Below are 19,239 nucleotides of genomic sequence, written 5' to 3'. Positions count from 1 at the left end.
ATACTTCCCGGTCAGTAGGTGTCGCACTCACACTGGCCCGCTCTCACTCCACTCTTCAATTCTACAGGTTGCCAGGTTTGTAAACGACAGACAATGGAGACAGCGATGTCAAGTGAAGAGTCTTTTGTGGTATAGAAATTAAAAAATAATAATAATAAATCATGAGTCCTCTCTTGTGCGCCCTGTAACACACTGTAACAATCTCCGTTAAGCATTTTTAGCTCTAGTCGTCACTAATGCTAACGTAATTAGTCAATTAGGATCCTTTGTCATGGTGGACACATGGATTCCCTGATTCAACAATGTACTGTACACACAAAAACACGAAAGTGTTCTTGATATTAAAACGGCAAATATATTCCTCTGTTATAATTTCCCACCAATAATAATAATAATAATAACATGATAGTCTGGCTTTACTAGATATGTGATGTATTCAGTAGATTTACTTTTTTACAACACTATTTGACAGCTCTACAACTGGAAGAATCACAACCATTTCTAGAGAACTTGCTAAAATATCTGAAATTAACCAACATCTTTACTTTTTCTTAACATATTTCATCTAGGTGCAGTGTCATTACTTGTTCGGCTTTACTAGATATCTTACTAAATCTGCCTCAGTTTTGGCTGTTGTCTGTTGAATTACTGGCAGGGTCTCTCTGATGGTTTTCTGCACGTCTGCCAGACTGTTTATGATTTCCTTAGCCCAGAGAGGCCAGTCGGATCTTTTTTTTTTTTTTTTTTTTTAGCTCATCATCGGCTCATTTTTGTCATGGAAAAAAGTTGTTGACAAAAAAAAAAATTTCATAGTTTTGATCAACAAAATTGACACTGCTCAGAGGTATGCGAAACTGTAAGCTATTTCAACTGTTTGGTTATTGATGAGAATGGGATGTGGGGGTGAGAGGGAAACAAGTATTATTTCCTTTGTTTTGCTGAAACTGAGCTGAAGATGGCTTACCTCGCACAACTAGGTGAAGTTGGCAACTGTCTTGTGATAATCCAGGGCAGAGTTGTTGTCTGTGAGCAAGAATGGCTGTGCTTCTGGGTAATTTGAGGTAAGTAATGGTAGGTGATGGAATGGTGCAATGGTTGCACCAGTCCATTCATTGGTACAAAGTGTGTATAGACATGGACTCAACACACAACCCTGTGGTGCTCCAGTGTTAGTGGTGAGTGCTGGTGACGTAGTTGTGCCCACCTGCACAGCTTGCAGTCTGTCTCTTAGGGAAATTGCGCATAAGGTGGACAAGACAGGGGGGAATATTATGATGGTCTAGCTTCCAGATCATCAGGTGCCTTTTGATGGTGTTAAAAGCAGAGCTGAAGTCCATGAAGAGGATCCTGATGAAGGTGCCTGGAGAATCAAGGTGCTGGAGGTGGAGGTGCAGCGGGCAGGCCACAACATCCTCTGTGTCCCTCTTAGCTTCATAGGCAATTTGGAGGGGGTCCAGTTGTGGGGTGACAACTGGCAGGATGATGTTTAGCAGCAGCTTCTTCAGGCACTTTAATATTATAGATATGAGGGTGGTGGGGCGATAGTGGTTGAGTTCTGTGGGCCAAGGTTTTTTGGGTGCAGAGATTATGATAGCAGTTTTCCAGGGGGTAAGAATTGTGGCAGTCTGGTAGGATTTGCAGAGGAGTGAGTGAAAAATTTATGAAAGTTCTGTGAAAGTTCTTCAGCACTCTTACTGGGATGCTGTCAGGCCCCGTGGCCTTACCTAGTTTACAATGGCTAAGCTGGCACCATACCCCCTCCTTGGGGGAGAGCTCTCAGACATTATTCACATACAGTTGAGGAGTCCTGGGTATCAAAGCGGACATAGAATGAATTTGGTTCTTTCACAAAGGATTCTTGGTCCATTATTGCATTAAGGTTGGGTTTGGGTTTGCATCCAGTAAGGGTCTTTAGCTTCTGAAATGCCTGCTTGGTGTTCATGTTGCCAAATTCAGATTCTAGTGGGAATTTGAAAACTTTTCTAGAGGATTTGCCACAAACTCTTCCTTTGTGGAACTTACAGTTTTTGACACTGTTCAAGGTATGTTAATTGAACATTGTTAATTGTGATGTTATTTGAATTGTCACTTACACCTACACAAACTAACATCATCCAGTTTATGGAGGAAATTAGTAAACAATTCTTTTCAAGCTGTCAGATACTTCACCAAAGTTTTGTCATACTTTGTGCAAGTATATTTCTCCAAAGTGGCTTCTGATGTAAAATTAGACTGTGCTCAGAACCATGGATGAACTATGAGAGAACTGGCCCCTGGGCACAGACATGTAAAGGCCCCCACTTTCCTGGCATAAGTAAAAGACTCCTAGACTTAAATAGATACTGAAGTTGAGGAAATTAGTAAAGTTTGGTTGCAATTTTTTATTCAACAGCAGCTCCAGAGAGTTCTGCCTCACCTGCTAAATGTCACTGAAAATGACACTAAACGACTACCAACAAGGCTCAGGTGCTGCTGTTAAACTGCAGCTGAACTTTGTATTGAGTTGACACTGAGGATAAAGACAAGCTTTCTGACTGCTGTCACAGCAGATCTTCACCGACACTCGTTTGCACAGATATTAGACTGCATAGTACAACACACTGTACAAAACGTTCCAGGAAAGCTTGAGATGCAGCTTCTGTTTCCTCAAGCAATGCTAAAGTGCTGTTCTCATTTAAATGGCTTTGATATTTTTTCAGTATTCTAATGAAGAAAAAAAATGTTGGTTTAGATTTGGTTGGCAGATACTCAATATCAAAAGACTGATCAGGAGCTAAGCAAAGTCATTTTTTTTTCACCTGATTCTGACCATTTTATCCTGTGGTAAGTCTTGTTTATTACAGATAGTAGTGTTTTCAATATATATTATAGCAGAATGATGTATGAAATGCATTCCACCTACCTATTGTGAAATTCATATATCTCTGGCAGGTTGCCAAACAGCACATCCCTTTTGTTCTCCAGGGACGGGGGGATGAGATGGCTGAGCTCTGAGTTATCCAGCTCTGCAAAATAACCCTGGGAAAGAGGGGGAGGAGGAGGATGATAAGACAGTGAACAAGAAAAAGAAAGCAGAGAGCAAAATAAGCCACCCTGACACAATCAGAGAAACAGAGATTCTAAACCTCGGCCCACCCTAGTGTAATCAACACCTATGGGTGATGAGTATGAATTATAGACTACCATACCATACTCTGTATCATATAATTTATTCAACCCACGAGATCACATAAAGTTCATACACTGACAGGAGTCTGAGGTTGGATTTATGAGGAAAAGAACTGCAGAGCTCTTTTTACTAAAAGGCAGTCAATGAGGTTACTGATCCCAGGGATGCACCAGTAGTCATGGAGCTATTGAATGTCTGGATTGGAGACTATTTGCATTAAGAATTTCTCAACTGAGATTATATAATCGAATACCAAGAGCTGCATCACAGTCAGAAATCAAAGACAAGTCATTTGAGTTTCTTCTATCATTATTTTTGTATTTCAGATAACTCCACACTAATGTATGTTTAACAATCACTAAAACATGGATATGTACAGTACATGTAGTTATGTCTGTTTGATTTAAGGATAAAATGGCATGGAATGTATTCAATTAGATACTTGGTGGGGGACTTACATCTACAAGTTTGTTAAGTCTTTGTCAAGTCTGAGATCACATAGGAACAAGCAAGCCCTCTCAAACTAAATACACTCGTGAGGTGCACGGCCAAAAACAGTGAAAAGGTGGAAAACACCAGCACTCTCAAATGTCCTTTTAGTAAGTTTAATCGACCAGCTTGGATGGCAGTACCAGTACACAACAGACGTTTCGACAGAAAGTCTTCTTCAGTGTGTAACTATGGTTACGGAAGTGCCGTTTAAGTACACTCGAAACAGGTGTGTGAAAAAAAATATTTAACACTTCTGCCATAAAATGTAGTACCAACTCACAGGCAGAGAATAAACAAAAAACAATCTGACGAAAGTATGTCACAACTAATAGCAGTAGATGCACCGAAAACAGATATACATATGCATAATATACTCTGTTCATACAAAAAGGCACTGTGAACAACAGTAAAAACTGTGTGCACGAGGGGGCAGAGTAAGTCCCAAAATCTCAATTAACAATCAGATCTTAAATGCACAGGAAAAGACTTGCATAAAGTCACTGAGTAACTGTCCCTCAATTAACAATCAGATCACAAGTGTACATAAAGAAAGACACAGTAAACAGTAAAAAATATGTGTATAAGGGGGCAGAGTAAGTACCAAATTCTCAATTAACAATTAGATCATAAATGCACAGGATAAAAATTGCATAAAGTCACTGAGTAACTGTCCCTCAATTAACAATCAGATCACAAGTGCATAGTAAGGAGAATAAAGTACAAAAAAGTCGCTGAGTAGCTGTCCCTCAATTAACAATCAGATCATGAGTGCCAAGTAGAGTAAACAAAGTGCATAGAGACACTCTGAGTAACTGTCCCTCGTTTAAGAGACAATTGTAAATATACAATAGAAATATACAGAGTGTACAAAGACATTCGGTCACTGTCCCTTACTTATCAGATCATGAGTGCACAGTAAAATAAATAAAGTACAACAGATCTGCGTCTTTATACCATAAATAACAGTCGGGAAAGAAATACAGAAAAAAAAAAGACTTCACAGAAGTAGTCACTCCTCAGTTAACATTCAGATCATAAGAGCACAGTGAAAACATAAAGTGCAAAAAGTCACTGAGTTAATATAGGTTCCACTAACCTAGTCTGAGACAACAGCTCATGTGACATCACTGGGGTATCTCTTCTTGGGCTTGGAGATAAGTTTTTAAGCTAAAGTCTGTGTCAAAAACTAGTGGTGTAGAGTCTAAAAGATCTGTGAGTAACAAGGCGGAGAAGGTCAAAGGAAAGTCACTAGCAAGTCATATTATGGGAGTCTGCAAATGTTAGGGAAATGCAATTTATATCATTTAAGTCCCCCTATATTCATCAATTCATTGCTCCGTCTATAAAACATTGGAAAACAGTAAAAAAAAAAAAAAGAAATGCTCCTCACAGTTTCTCAGAGTACAAGGTGATATCTTGTTTTCTCTGACTAGCAGTCCAAAACCAAAAGATTTAATTTGCTTTAATGTTAAAACAAGGAGAAGTAGCAAACTCTCAGATTTTAGAATCGGAAACAATCAAATGTTTGTATGTGTTTGCAACCCTGTCTCACTCCGAAGTCATTAAAAACTGGCACTTGGTCTGTGACTTCCGGCATCAGCAAAAAAAAAACGTCCTTTCAAGTCGGCATGATATGCAGTCGGTCACCTTTATTGTTCAACAGTGCCTGGTGGTGTTGTACTAGTGTAGCGCATTTATTTTTGAAGGAGACTTTATACAAACTGACCATTTCCTGTAAAAACAGACATGTAACAGGCAGAAGTTGACACGGCACCCAAGAATGTCAACAACTAAGGCACCCTGGGTACCTTGTACGTCATATGTCGATGTAGAAAGTCCATGACCAAACATCAATATGTAACAAGGCTGGAGCGAGAATGTGTTGATATTTGTGTGACAAATAAAAACAACTAATCCATTATCAAAGTAGTTGCCTACTGATTTTCTGTTGATGGATACATGCATATACATATATATACATATATATATCTATATATCTATAGATATATATATGCAATGTTCTGCTGAGAAATTTTTGGCACTGGCATTCATGTGGATGCCACTTGACACGCACCACCCACAAAAACACTGTTGCGGACCACGTACATTGGGTGTACATTAAAATGGCAGTCCTCACTGGCAGTGCCCCCCAACAGGACAATGCACCATGCCACACCACAGAAACTGCAAGAATGGTCCAAGGAACGTAACAAAGAGCTCAAGCCATCAAGCTGAGGACTGTATTACAAAGCTGGATTTGGAGTTAGCAGGTACCTTCAGGGTTAACTCTGGGTTTTCAGTACTATGAAGCTCGTTCTTTTTTTTACTGGAATAAATCACTGTGGTAACTTGAGCTCAACAGCTAACCTGCTCCAGAGCAGGTTAACCTCAGGGTATGAAATCACAACCTGTCAACATCCCGAAATCTGACCAGTCAGATCACTGAGGAAAAAAGTATCCATGAAAGAAAGTCCGGAGTGACAGGTAAAAAAGAGGAGCCTATATATTGTTATAGATCAGTAGAATCACTTCATTGTTCCAGGGCTCTGTTTCCACCAGGGGCGATTGCTCTGAGACAACAAGGGAGGCTGAACCATAGAAGAAATGGTCAAATATGCACTATTGAATTTACACTAAAATAAGAATTTACATTGCATTAAACGTGCACTAGGATGTGTTTAACATCATGACTATGATGTTCAAACGTCAGCTGTCTATCACCAGTTTTCAAACGCGACCTCCTTGTCATACATTCTCGTGTCAGCACGGTGGACGCAGAGCTTCCAAGCATTCCTATGAGACAGCGCTGAGCAGGTTTTTTTCATGCAGCAAAGCAACATGGTCATTGGAGAAATGCGACAAAATCGTCACTTCCAGGGAGGCTCAGCTTCCCTGGGACCTAATGGAGTGGTAAGCGGGAGAGGACAAACGGTGTATACATGATGATTGGAGGAATTGTCTAAAAGGCGGAACCCCTTTGTGATTGACAGCACCGGCATCAGTGAGTGGAGTCTTCTGTCAGAGTTCCTTATTTCCATAAACGATATAGCTCATTTTCACCATTTGTACATTACACACACAACACACACTGTAAATAAAGACAAATGTTGCGTTATTGAGTTTGTACCCTGTTTAGTGTCGTTAGTTAGTTCGTTTGTTCGTTGAATCACAAAGCTGCAGTTGTGTTGTGTGTGTGCAGCTGGTATGACAGGGCAACAGACCATTTTCTGCAAAAGGAGCGGAGGGCAGAATTCATATATAAATAAATATGTGTTTCAGTAATATTTGAAAATGTTCAGAGAATGTTGCTATATAGCACTGTTTGTTACCTGGGCCAGTGTTAAGGTGCAGCTTATTTTGAGAGAAAATCAGTTCTGGTGGTGTAGACACAGTTCAGGTGTTTAAACCCATCTGAAAATCATTAGGGTGTGTTTTGCTGTGGTTCTATGGCATGAGTGTGGTTGAAAAAACAGCCTCAATTAAATGTTCCATTTATAAGTTACTGCCTCACTACAATATGACAAATTTTATGATGTAAACTTAAAGTGAGCTTCCCCTGTTTAAAAAGACCAGCAGCCGCCACTGGTTTCCACTGATTGTAAAACAGAGCTTCTAACAAACACAGAGATCGTTTACACACTGAACACATGATTTGAGCAGTATTTGAAATTTATTTTAGCCGGCAGTGATAGTGCTGCTACTTTTACACTCTGATTCCATCACTGCAGCTCAAAATAACTTGTGACACCTGTGTGACGAGAACTAGGATAAAACAGACAATATTTTATTAGTAAAATAATCTACACACTGTCAATTGGCTCCCATTATTATAAATGTGACATTTCAGTCAGATGGACCTCATCAGTCATTAACTACTTTTCCACCCTTTACTTCAGCAGCAGAAACAGTCTGGTGTTACTTTAAAGTATTTTATGTGACATATTCAGAGTAGTATTATCATCATCCAACTACACAGCAGAAGATACTCTATACTAATGTCACAAAGGCCCAGAGCTCAGTAATACCCGCACGTAATTTAAGTCTTGGATGACGGTGAATTTTTGAATGGGTGTTTCTAGATTTTCCATTTTAAGATTAGAGAGTATCCCACACCACTGACATTTTACTGTCTCTTAGTCTCTTAGACACTTTCACTACCGTTTCATGATGTATCATTTGAAGCAGCCTACTTCATTCACGGTTCTGACGATGACGCAATTAACAGCCCCACCCCTTTCACGTGAACACACACGTGGCTGGATAGGAAAGAGCTGACTGAACTAGTTGATAACCAGCTTCGTTGTACTTGTTATCCAGACGGCCAGTGTTTGGGTTATTCAAACCACATAACGAGAAGATATCCTGGGTAAGTTGAACTGGCTTTGTAGTACTGGCCTCTGGCCTCGAAATTCCACAGACCCCAACCTGATCAAACATTCGTGGGATGTGCTGGTATCCCTTCTTACAACCCACAGAATTCAAAGAAACCACCACCAATAATCCAGTGTCAGACATCACAAGGACATCCTCAGAGGTCCGGTGTCCATGACATGTCAGAGCCAAGTCCAATCCAAGGTTGCCCCCCTATGGAAAGGTGGTACCTCTGGGGTACCAGCATGTCCCACAATTGCTCAATCAGATGGGGATCTGGGAAATTTGGAGGCCAGGTGGATGCCTTAAGCTCTTTGTCATGTTACTCTGCCATTCTTGAGCAGTTTTTATGGTGTGGCATGGTGCATTGTCTTGCTAGTGGGATCACTGCCATCAGGGAGTATTGTTGCAATGGCGGGGGTACTTAGTCTACACCAGGACCTAAAGTTTCCCAGCAGAACATTCCATAATAACAAGATGATTGATGTTGTTGTTCACTTCACCTGTCAGTGGTTTTAAAGTTTAAGATGATCAATGTATGTGCATATATTGTATAGATATAATTTCATCATCAATGCAACCCCCATGCTTAATTCAGACATGTTAAATGTCACTGGTACTGGTTGCTGGTACTGGTAAATATTGATCTTAATGCAAAGGACATATTTAATTTATTACGATTTGGGTATTCTTTTTATTGCTACGTTAATATCTAACAGGGCAAGAGGCACTGCGGCCAGATTAGCCAGATTATTTTAACCACCTTATATGGAAGTACCAAAGCCATCCACAACCTCTGCCTCACTTTCGATAACTGCACTATGTCTCCCTCAACACTCAGCCACAACCTAGGAATCATCTTCAACAGCCAGCTAAGGTTTGACCACCAAAACAATCACACCACCAGGACTGCCTTCTTCCACCTCAAGAACATCACCCGTCTCCGCCCCTCACTCACCTTCTCTGCTGCAGAAACCCTCATCCACGCATTTATCACATCCAGACTGGACTATTGCAATAGCATCCTCTATGGCTCATCATTCAAACTCCTCAATAAACTTCAATACATCCAGAACTCCGTTGCCCGCCTGCTCACCCACACCCACTCCCGAGACCACATCACCCCCGTCCTCCAAAACCTACACTGGCTCCCCATCACACATCGCATACAGTTCAAAATCCTATGAGGGGCCGTACAAGCCATAATTCATTCTGGCCCTCTCACACACATACATTCTCCTTACACATACATATATTTTCTCTCTCACACACATACATTCTCCTCTCAAATACATATAGTTTCACTCTTCTTTTACATACATATATTTTCACTCTCACATATATATAGACTTTACTTTTCAACACATACACATAGGCTGCGGTCGGAAAATCTTTTTTGCTTAGGAAGGTTCCTAGCTGAGTGAAATGACCCGGAAGTATTTTAGTGGCCACCGTGATAAGAGCTGTTTGAATTCTCTAAACACTAAGGAAAGGAGGTTCAATGTTTCCTTTCAGATCTCCTTTAGCATAGGATACATCGGACCTTCCTAAGCGAAAGGAGATAATTCCATCCCACAAGTCATTGTGGTGGCAATATTTACGCACCGTTCACAAACTCAAATGATTAGGAAAGAAAAAGATCAACATGACCGAGAAAGGAAGGAGATCACCATCTAAGTTACGGCTGTTTATGAAGCATTATACATCTCATGCCATAACTTGTTCATATATATTTTTTCAACTTTCAACATTATGTTAAACTTAGATGCGAACTATGAACGTTTCGCTACTATTGGTGTACCCTCCGTCCACAGCTTTGTTTAACTTGTTTTATAACAGGATAAACAAATATACAAATATACAATGCATCATTTTAATTTTCCGATTTTCGTGTGAATGAGAAAAAACGGAAATTCACGTGCTTTTCCCATTTTCGTCTTCAAATGGCTAATTGATATAGAAATTAAACCAAAACCAGAAACCTACTTGTTTTTCGCCTTTATTGTTATATCTATATTATCTGCCCCTCTGCATCGGCTATGCTTATGGCCTAGATAGATAGATAGATAGATAGATAGATAGATAGATAGATAGATAGATAGATAGATTCAAGAGTATTATCTAGACCTGCTCTATGTGTAAAGTGCCCTGAGATGACTTTTGTTGTGATTTCGCACTATATAAATAAAACTGAATCTAAAAAAATAGATAGATAATCAATGAAGTAACGTTGCTGTGCCTCGTGCGTAAATGTGCATATACTTGGCGTATCTGGAGATTTAAATAATCAATGAAGTTACTGCTTCCCACTTTATATTCCCCTGTACAGTGTTTCCCTGCAGAGCTACAGTGGAAGGATCATAACAAAAAATACAAAAGACTGTAATGTTAAAAGATATCTGCCTGAGGTTATTAAATACCTGCAGCGAGCACCCCACCCCACCCCACCCCGCAGCAGAAACAATAAGCGCGTTAGAGACATTGTGCGCATTTACGCACGAGGCACAGCATCGTCCCTTTTATTATTAATATTATTATTATTTGTTATTTATCTGTCTATCTATGCAGTAGGGGCACATAATATTGATTTAACAATAAAGGCCAAACACAAGTTAATTACTGGTTGTGGTCTCATTTCTACTCCAGTTGCCCATTTGAAGAAGAAAATGGAAAAAGCACGTGGATTTCCATTGTTTTTTTTTTATTCACACGGAAAAACAAAATAATGCATTTAATATTTGTTTATCATGTTATAAAACAAACAAGTTGAACACAGCTGTGGACGGAGGGGACACACACCGTAACATATGCTCAGTTTGCTTCAGTCATTTATTCATTTGAGCGTTGTTGCCAGCCTTTAGTAATATCATTAATTCATTTTACTACTTGGGATTCAGATGGGTGAGTGTGAGCAAACATTCTCCATATGACAATTTCGTTTCAGTTTGTGGCTGGTAGCCTATATTCCTTTTTTTAATTCAGTTCTGACCTTAGTAATTAAACAATATCTTTCACCGTTTATATATCCTGCATGAAACAACATAATGAGAACGTACGCCCCGTACGTTCTCATCGTGTGCATTTTGTAGTCCATCTTCAGAACATTGTAGTTTCACCACAGCAGACCCACGTCAATAACATCCTTCTCAGCCAATCACAGCATGATAAATTCTTCTTCTTCGTTTGGTTTTATGGCGCATTGCAACCATTGCTCATTAGGTGTATACCACCACCTACTGTACCGGATGTAGACGATAAATGGACTGCCTTCCATTTCCAATACTCCTTCCATTTCCACTATACTCTCACTCACACATGCATACATTCTTCTCTTACATTTACATATATTTTCTTTCAACATACATACATTTTCCTTTTACATACATATATTACTTATAGTATTAAATGTATACATGATTGCATGTGCATGAGAGCAAAGTGTATGAATGTGTGCATAAAATATATGAATGTGTGAGTGAATATGTATAAATATGAGAGTGAAAATATATGTATGTGTAAGGAGAATGTATGTGTGTGAGAGGGTGAGAATGAAATATGTCTTGTACGGCCCCTCATAAAATCCTCCTCCTCACACACACAAAGCACTCAACAACCAGGCCCCCTCCTACCTCACACACCTACTCCACCACCACACCTCCTCCCGCGACTTCCACTCATCCAAAGGAAATCTCCTCTCACTACCTGCACGGACCAAGCACCAAACCTGGGGGGACAGGGCCTTCTCCATCGCTGCCCCCTCCCTCTGGAACTCACTCCCCAAACCCATCCGTATCTGCACGCACCTCCCAACATTCAAGACTATGCTCAAAACTCACCTTTTTAAATTAGCTTTTAATGTATAAGTTTGTGTGTTTTATACTATTGCTGTTTTTTATTCTGACTTGTTCTATTTTATGACTTTTAAAAAACTGTAAAATGTCTTATTATTATTATTATCATTATTATTATTATTATTATTAAAACCGAAAGCGAGCAAAAATGAAACATCAATAATATGTTATCAGTTTCTTGTTACTGTTTTTTCACAGCAATGGAAAATTAAGGGAATGTTAGTAAATAGCCAATGACTATGCAAAATAAGAGCCAAGTGGTAATTTACTGGAATGGTCCTTTAATGAGTTAAGGTGGCATGTTAAACATTCAAAAACAGTGTTGAGAGCAGAGATTAAGGTCTGCATAGAAAAATCTAACTTGACAGTGTATTCTATGACGCAGTGTAAAAATGTGGAGCCAGTAGACATACAGTACCTCCATGATGCTTTGCAGTTCCTCCACGTATAGCCTCTCTGTTTCAATCAGCTCAGTCATGATGTGTCTGCAGAGAAGGAGAAAAGAATGGGGTGATTTCTTACACAGAGCAAATCATAATGAAACCCTTCTGGTGCAGTTTCCCCTCAAAAATATTAATTTATCCATCCATCCGTTCACTTTTTCTGTGATGAGGCCTTTTTGAGAACTGAAAAACAAACTAATAAATCAGAACCCAGCAATAAATGTCAATGTTAGCACAGCAGTTATTATACCCTCATTGAGCTGAGAGTGTTTTGTGGGTATTTGGAAGAGCAGTGAGATCAGACTTCATCAGGATTTGTTTCCCAACGGAACAAATATGGCACCATTACAAAAACCAAGGGAAATTTCCACTTAACTGTGGAAAGAGAAGAAGTAGTGGAAATAACGTCATTGTTTTTCGTGTTCCAGTCTTTTCGATCAGTCAGGCGTACTTTGTATACATTTAACTTTTAGCCATTTAGCATCAACACACACACTTCAAGTTAGTGCAACTTAAGAGGAACTTTATTTCTGACCGAAAACAAACAAGAAACAAAGATCAGGAGCCGGTCAGCCCTTCCATTATACTTTGTGTTGCTAACTCTAAAGTAGGGGCACCCTTATATTAATGTTCAATATGAGTAATTTAATTACTTGGAGGTCAAGCTTGTCTCCCTGATGGGACGGGTCCTTCCAAGCTAGATCCTTCAGAGGCTAGGCAAGACTCCTTCCTAACGTTCAGAGAACACACATTGTAACAGACAAGCGAGTGCCCATGTGTGCATCACTGAGGAGGCCCTGCCTTCAAATCTGGCAAATTGTGCAAAAAGAATTGTGGGTCCTTCACACCTGCTGAGGATACACACACGCATCCTTGAAAATTCTCTAAAGGAAGTGCTCCGTCCTCGGTAGAATTCGAAGGCAAGGCAACTTTATTTATATAGCACATTTTTCAGCAACAAAGCAATTCTTTGTTGCTGAAAATTCAGTGCTTTACATAAAACATCAAGAGCATCTACACAAGGTGCAAAAGAAATGTTATAAAAGGACATTTCATAGCAGTACATTAAAGAACTAGGCAATAGAGAATTAAAAGTTAAAAAACACTAAGACAGTCATAAAATACAAGAATAAAAGTTACAGTGCAGGAGGGATCCTTGACATTGGAACAGTATTTTGGTGGGATTCGATGACGTCTGGCCTCCTTAAATTCAGCTGACTTTGAGAAGCACCAACTATGTCTAACATTCATGAGTTGCTAAATCAATGCTGTTGGTATCCTTGGCAATGTTGGTCTGCTGGTCCACACTGAAAAATAACAACTGTTGGATGGATTGCCGTGAAATTTGGTACAGATATCCATAGTGTCCAGACAAATCAGTTCTATAACTTTGGTGCTCCCTTGACTTATTCTCTATCACCAACCTTTTTTCTAAGGAAGTAATGCAACATAGGTTACAGTAATTTGTTACAACCCTCTATATGTGTCAGAATTCAGGAATAGCAGGTTTGGACCCAAACGGAACGAGTGATTTAATGTCCAAAAAATAAAATTACAGCAAGAAGTCAACAAAAACAGGAACACTAAAACACAGCCACAAAAAGAAGCAAGACCTCTTGGCACAAGGAGTGATGACAGACTCAATCAAGGAAAAACTCCCCAAAAAACCCCTTTAACGGGGGCAAAAAAAATGGTAGAAACCTCAGGAAGAGTAACTGAGGAGGGATCCCTCTTCCAGGACGGACAGATGTGCAATAGATGTTGTACAGAACGGATCAACATGATAAATTAACAGTAATCCGTATGACACAATAAGACAGAAAGAGAGACTGACAAAAGACAATGGGAACACAGGGAGTTACTACACAAGGAGAGCAGGGATAATTGGACACAGGAGCTAATAATCTCATGGAGCACAGGTGTGGTAAAAAACAGACAAGGCAGCAAGTTAAGCAAGACATAATACATGAGGCAAGCATAACAAAATAAAACAGGAAGCACCAAGCACTAAACATAACTGAATGCTACAAGGAAAAATCAAAAACCATAAACCTAGAAAACAATCTCCAACTGAACCTGAGAAAACAACGACAGATACTAATATCACCAACTAAGATACATTCCTTCTAGAAGGGAAAAAAAAGTCTGAAGGCCTGTAGGTGCAGACAGTATGAAGTAAAACTATACAGCTTGAATCTATAGAGACAAACATGCATACAAATCTAAAACTACAAAGCCATGTGCTTTCTCTTTTTTATTCAGTAAAGAGATTACCTGGAATCACCTTTGCAGAATGCAAGCCTAGTTATCTTCTACTTCAGTCATTATTTTGACATTCCCCACAGGTTTTGATTTCTCATTTTACAGTATGATCTGAATTCTGAAAGCAAGCTGAGCAGAAACATCCGACGATAGGGTTGAATAATAGTAACTGAGATCCTGGTATTTGCCCAGGAATATCTACCCCCAGTTCTCAGGACAAAACATATTATGTATAGGTCAATCTCCAGAAACAGTGGATCCTACATTTCCCACATTGCAACACAACAGCATCTTTCATTAGCTGCCTCCTAAGTCTCCTGTCCACTTCTTCCACATCCCACACCTTCAGTTTGTAATGCAGGTTTTCTTTTAATCATGTTTACCCTCTACGGTACCGTGACCCTTCAAGGTAACATACCCATTTTTGGCCGTTTAGACTCACACAATACATCCTAAATTATGTTGCAATACTTTCAAAAGAGCCAGGGCCCTAAGGAAACCGTTTGCACTGTTAATACTATAACATGACTTCCTGAAGGCCATATTGAGCCCCTTTTTGGGCGCCTTGCTTGCATCATCCAGCTCCATCAACTCTCTCCACATAAATAGTCTGAAAATGTATTTTTCTGTCATTTAACAATCGGGGGGAAAAAATTACAATAATAGATGAGTAAAGTTTAATTTCTAATTGTTTAATGTACTTTATTTGATAATTAATTCATAGAAAATTGTTAAAATGCAAATGTTGCCTTGAAGCAACATCGTACCTTTATGGAGTCCCATTCTGGCAACAATTAAATCGTAGGCAACTGGACTTTGATTTTGTCTAGAAGACGTTTCGCCTCTTATCCAAGCGGCTTCATCAGTTCTCAACGCATCAGTCTGACTAGTCCTCACTAGTCTGACCAAAGACAGATATCAAATTGTGATTTGTGATATTGGGCTTTATAAATAAAATTGATTGATTGATTGAGTCAGTCATCACTCCTTGTGCCAAGAGGTCTTGCTTTTTTTTTGTGGCTGTGTTTTAGTGTTCCTGTTTTTGTTGACTTCTTGCTGTAATTTTATTTTTTTATGGAATCCCAGTTTTTGGTATTAAGTATTTATGTTTATATACTGTTCATATGCATAACAGTCATCATAATTTTCTTTTTATTTCTACAGATTAACCTAGATTCATTTAATAATGTAAATGGCAATAAAGTTCAGACAATTACACTGTATAGTTGACTTTAACAGTGCACTTTGTGACTCCTCTCTGCAGAGCAGACTGTATGTATGTATATATGACTCTTTGGAGAAGAAGGGGGTAAATTTAGCACTCCCAGGTGTTGTTAGTGAGGATGAATCAGAATTTAGTAGTTTTGAAGACAACAAGCTGCTAACAACCAGCAGCAACACAAGAAAAGGTGGTGACATACAGTCTGTCAAGAAGACACACCAGGAAACTGAAAACTGGCATTTAAATGTACACTCTTTAAATCATTCATGCTTATAGGCTGTTCCACAGTGGTACAGTGTTGTCTGAGGAGAACATTCAGACAAACAAAGTCATGGAAAGAGCTCATATTTAATGTTTTTCAGTTTCAAATGGCATGAATTTTACACAAACATGATTTTGAGTATTTTCCATGAGTGCTGTATTACATTTTATTAAAATTTTAAATGATAACTCCCTTTCGTCATTTCTTACGGCGTTGCTTAAAGGTAATATACCTAAACCCCCCCCCCTCCCAAAAAAGAACAAATAAATCTTTAAATCAAGTTTAGTCTGTTTTATGACCCAAAAAATGGCATCATGATGCATACCATAGATAGTTCTCAAGCCCAAGCTGACTGATGACATCATCAAGGGTCTCTAATCAATCTTTGAGAGCTACCACCAGTGACAAATAAGACATAATGGAACTGTTTTCACATTCTTTTTGTCTTTTTATTTTATTTTTTTGCTTTGTTTTGAAGCAACCCAGTTGCCAGAATAAATGTTGTACATTTCCACCAACCATGGATATGTCACATTTGTACATTTCACATGTAGTGTTGAAACTTTCCATTCTTTAAATTTCAGTGTTCAATTTTATTTTGTGGCATCTCTGCTGTTTGCACATGGTTAGGTTGAGGCACACAAGCCACTTGGTTAGAGTTAAAAAGAAACATAATTTTAGGCTTAAAATACCTGAATTGATTGCAACAGCTTAAAATGTCCCAAACTGTCATTAAAAAAATACCCGCTTTTGTTGGTTAGTCATCTTACCAAGGTATCATGCCATCCACCATCCGCTTCTCCTCCTGATAAGACATTCTTTTCACATTCAAGTAATCTGAACTACACCTTATGTAGGAAATGCACAGATGTAATGTGCCAATAGTTTGCAGAAACACACAATGCCAACATTTTATTCTTGCGACTGTGCTGTTTTATGTCTTCATCATATCCATAAAACAAAATCAACTGGAACAAAGCAAATACTGCCAGTGATGGCGCTTTACATGTGGGTACTTGCTATCAGAAGCCCCTAGGGATGTGCTAAAAGGCTGCTTGATGTACATAACAACTTTATCGGTCAATAAAGCTCAAAGCAAATGCATTGGATGCTCCCATCTGTCATACCACACACACACAGGAAATGGAAGAAATGTTTGTTGTCTGTGTGCAAACACTTGCATGTTGAGCAACAACAGACTTTTCAGGTGTCTCTCATCGCTGCCACAGATCTGTGCAGCAACTGCAAAGCCCTTAACAAGACCCAGACTGTAAGTGAAGCAACTCTCTCTAACCTTGTTATAAGTAAGAATGTGCACCAGTACAGGGACACACTGGACTAACTTGTGTGCTGATTACCTGACTGTGGAGGCTGCTACACAGCATAAGTGTTGTCACTGATTTGTACATTTTCACACATGTGCTCATGCACACAGACACAGACTTGTCCTCCTGTCACCATACAGCCATAATTAGGTTTAGTGCACATGATGTGTGTATCAGCTGATGCAACTTTGAGGACATGCATTCCATATACTGCTGAACATTACTAGATGTTAATTTAATGTTCTCTGCTAACAAAAATTGTTCCAAGCAAATGAATAGTTACATGAACCGCTAATATTTCACTAGAGTAGCTTTTTGTATAACTGTTAATACAGACCCCAACTGCAGAACTTTGGAATACATCAATACTATTTTGGTACCAAGTAAAATGTGTCTGTAGCACTGGGCAAAGGAAACTGCAGTTTTCATAAGTACCACAAGTTGGCTTTTGATGTCTGGTCGGATTCAAAATCTTTTTACTTCCTAATAGTTTACTTACTGATAGTTTAAAACACAACCCGTAATGTGTTCATTTTGAAAGAGACTGTATGCTAACTGTACATTTCCCGTAAAAACAGAAGTGTATTTTGAAAATGGACAAATCATGTAACAGGTTGAAGTTTACATGTCAACAGCTAATGTTAGCAAACTGTAGATACAGTGGATGTTGCTGTGGAACTGACTTTGTTTGCTGACTGAATGACTCTCCCTTCTTGTGCCACTATTTATTATTATCATCTTATTTCCACTTCCAAAGTGGCTTGAATAGACTGCTGTATTTCAGCAAAGTTCTTGTACTGACAACTTTTTTAAGATTTGACAACCCTGTCTTTGTTTTTAAGATTATTTGGTAAAAGCTTAAATCATTTAAAGTATCTTTTTATTGTCAGTAGTGACACTGATTAGTAATCAGTAAGGTGTAACATTGACACTAGTCTGGCAAAAGTCCCAAGACATAACAATCTTAAAGATGCCTAATAATCTAATCTTTTCTTTTCTTAAGGCGTATTACATTTGAATAATAAATTTTAAATAAATTCTAAATTTAGAGTTCCATTTGGTGTTTCCTGTTTAGGATGAGGCTTTTGCTTATACTGAGGCTTCAGTGTGGGAAATAGAGTGTTGTGGCATTAGATTTTGGATTACTGCAGAGAAATAAACACTGTTGCAAACATAAGTGTATGGTACTTACAGGTTTTGTTCAGCAAGATCATCTTCAAAAATGAACAAAACTTTGATAATTTCTTTGGAGTGTAAACTGAATTGCCAGAAGTAAAATCAAACGTCAGGCTATAAACAAACTACGCCATGGTCGCAAGTTTAGTTGATTTAAAACACACCTTAAACACACATTAAACATGGCTTAATAGTGACAGTTTCAATTACAAGTACACAAATTAGCTTCATTATAACTCACGTGATTCACAGACAAAGCACTTTTGCTGGACACATTTCCCCCACCAATACAACATGCTAACATTATTAGCACAAGCCTATGGCATTTTACATTGTATAAACTAGCCTAGTGGCTAGCAGAGATTTCCTCTACTCATATGAGGCCAGGAACAACAGCAACATTTAACAAGGATAACATTACAAAATTCAGCTCCATTACAACTCACAAGGTTCACTGACAAAACAACTGTCTTATACTAAACACGTTTTCCAAACAAATACAACATGGTAATGTTATTGGCACAAGCCTATGGCATTTTACATTGTATAAATTAGCCTAGCCAGTAGCGGAGATTTTCCCTACTCATATGAAGCCAGGATAAATCACACACAGGACTTAAAGGCTATTCACAATTTATTGTTTCTTATCTGTGAAATAAAAGTGAA

General features: G+C 38.8%; 1 protein-coding gene across 2 annotated transcripts in view; it reads right to left on the bottom strand.

Moving 5' to 3' along the window:
- The window catches only part of mcf2l2 (MCF.2 cell line derived transforming sequence-like 2), a 267,264-nt gene that overhangs the window by 109,333 nt on the left and 138,692 nt on the right, over positions 1–19,239 (bottom strand). For both annotated transcript variants that reach the window (XM_078169084.1, XM_033622399.2), the window contains exons 16-17: positions 12,302–12,368; positions 2,903–3,018 (exon numbers count right to left, since the gene is read on the bottom strand). In XM_078169084.1, the coding sequence (XP_078025210.1) occupies positions 2,903–3,018; positions 12,302–12,368 (183 nt within the window). The remainder of the gene's footprint in view (positions 1–2,902; positions 3,019–12,301; positions 12,369–19,239) is intronic.

This window comes from Epinephelus lanceolatus, chromosome 6 (assembly GCF_041903045.1).
Source record: "Epinephelus lanceolatus isolate andai-2023 chromosome 6, ASM4190304v1, whole genome shotgun sequence".
NCBI classification, from domain to species: domain Eukaryota; kingdom Metazoa; phylum Chordata; class Actinopteri; order Perciformes; family Serranidae; genus Epinephelus; species Epinephelus lanceolatus.
This window is presented reverse-complemented; position numbering and strand designations above follow the sequence as displayed.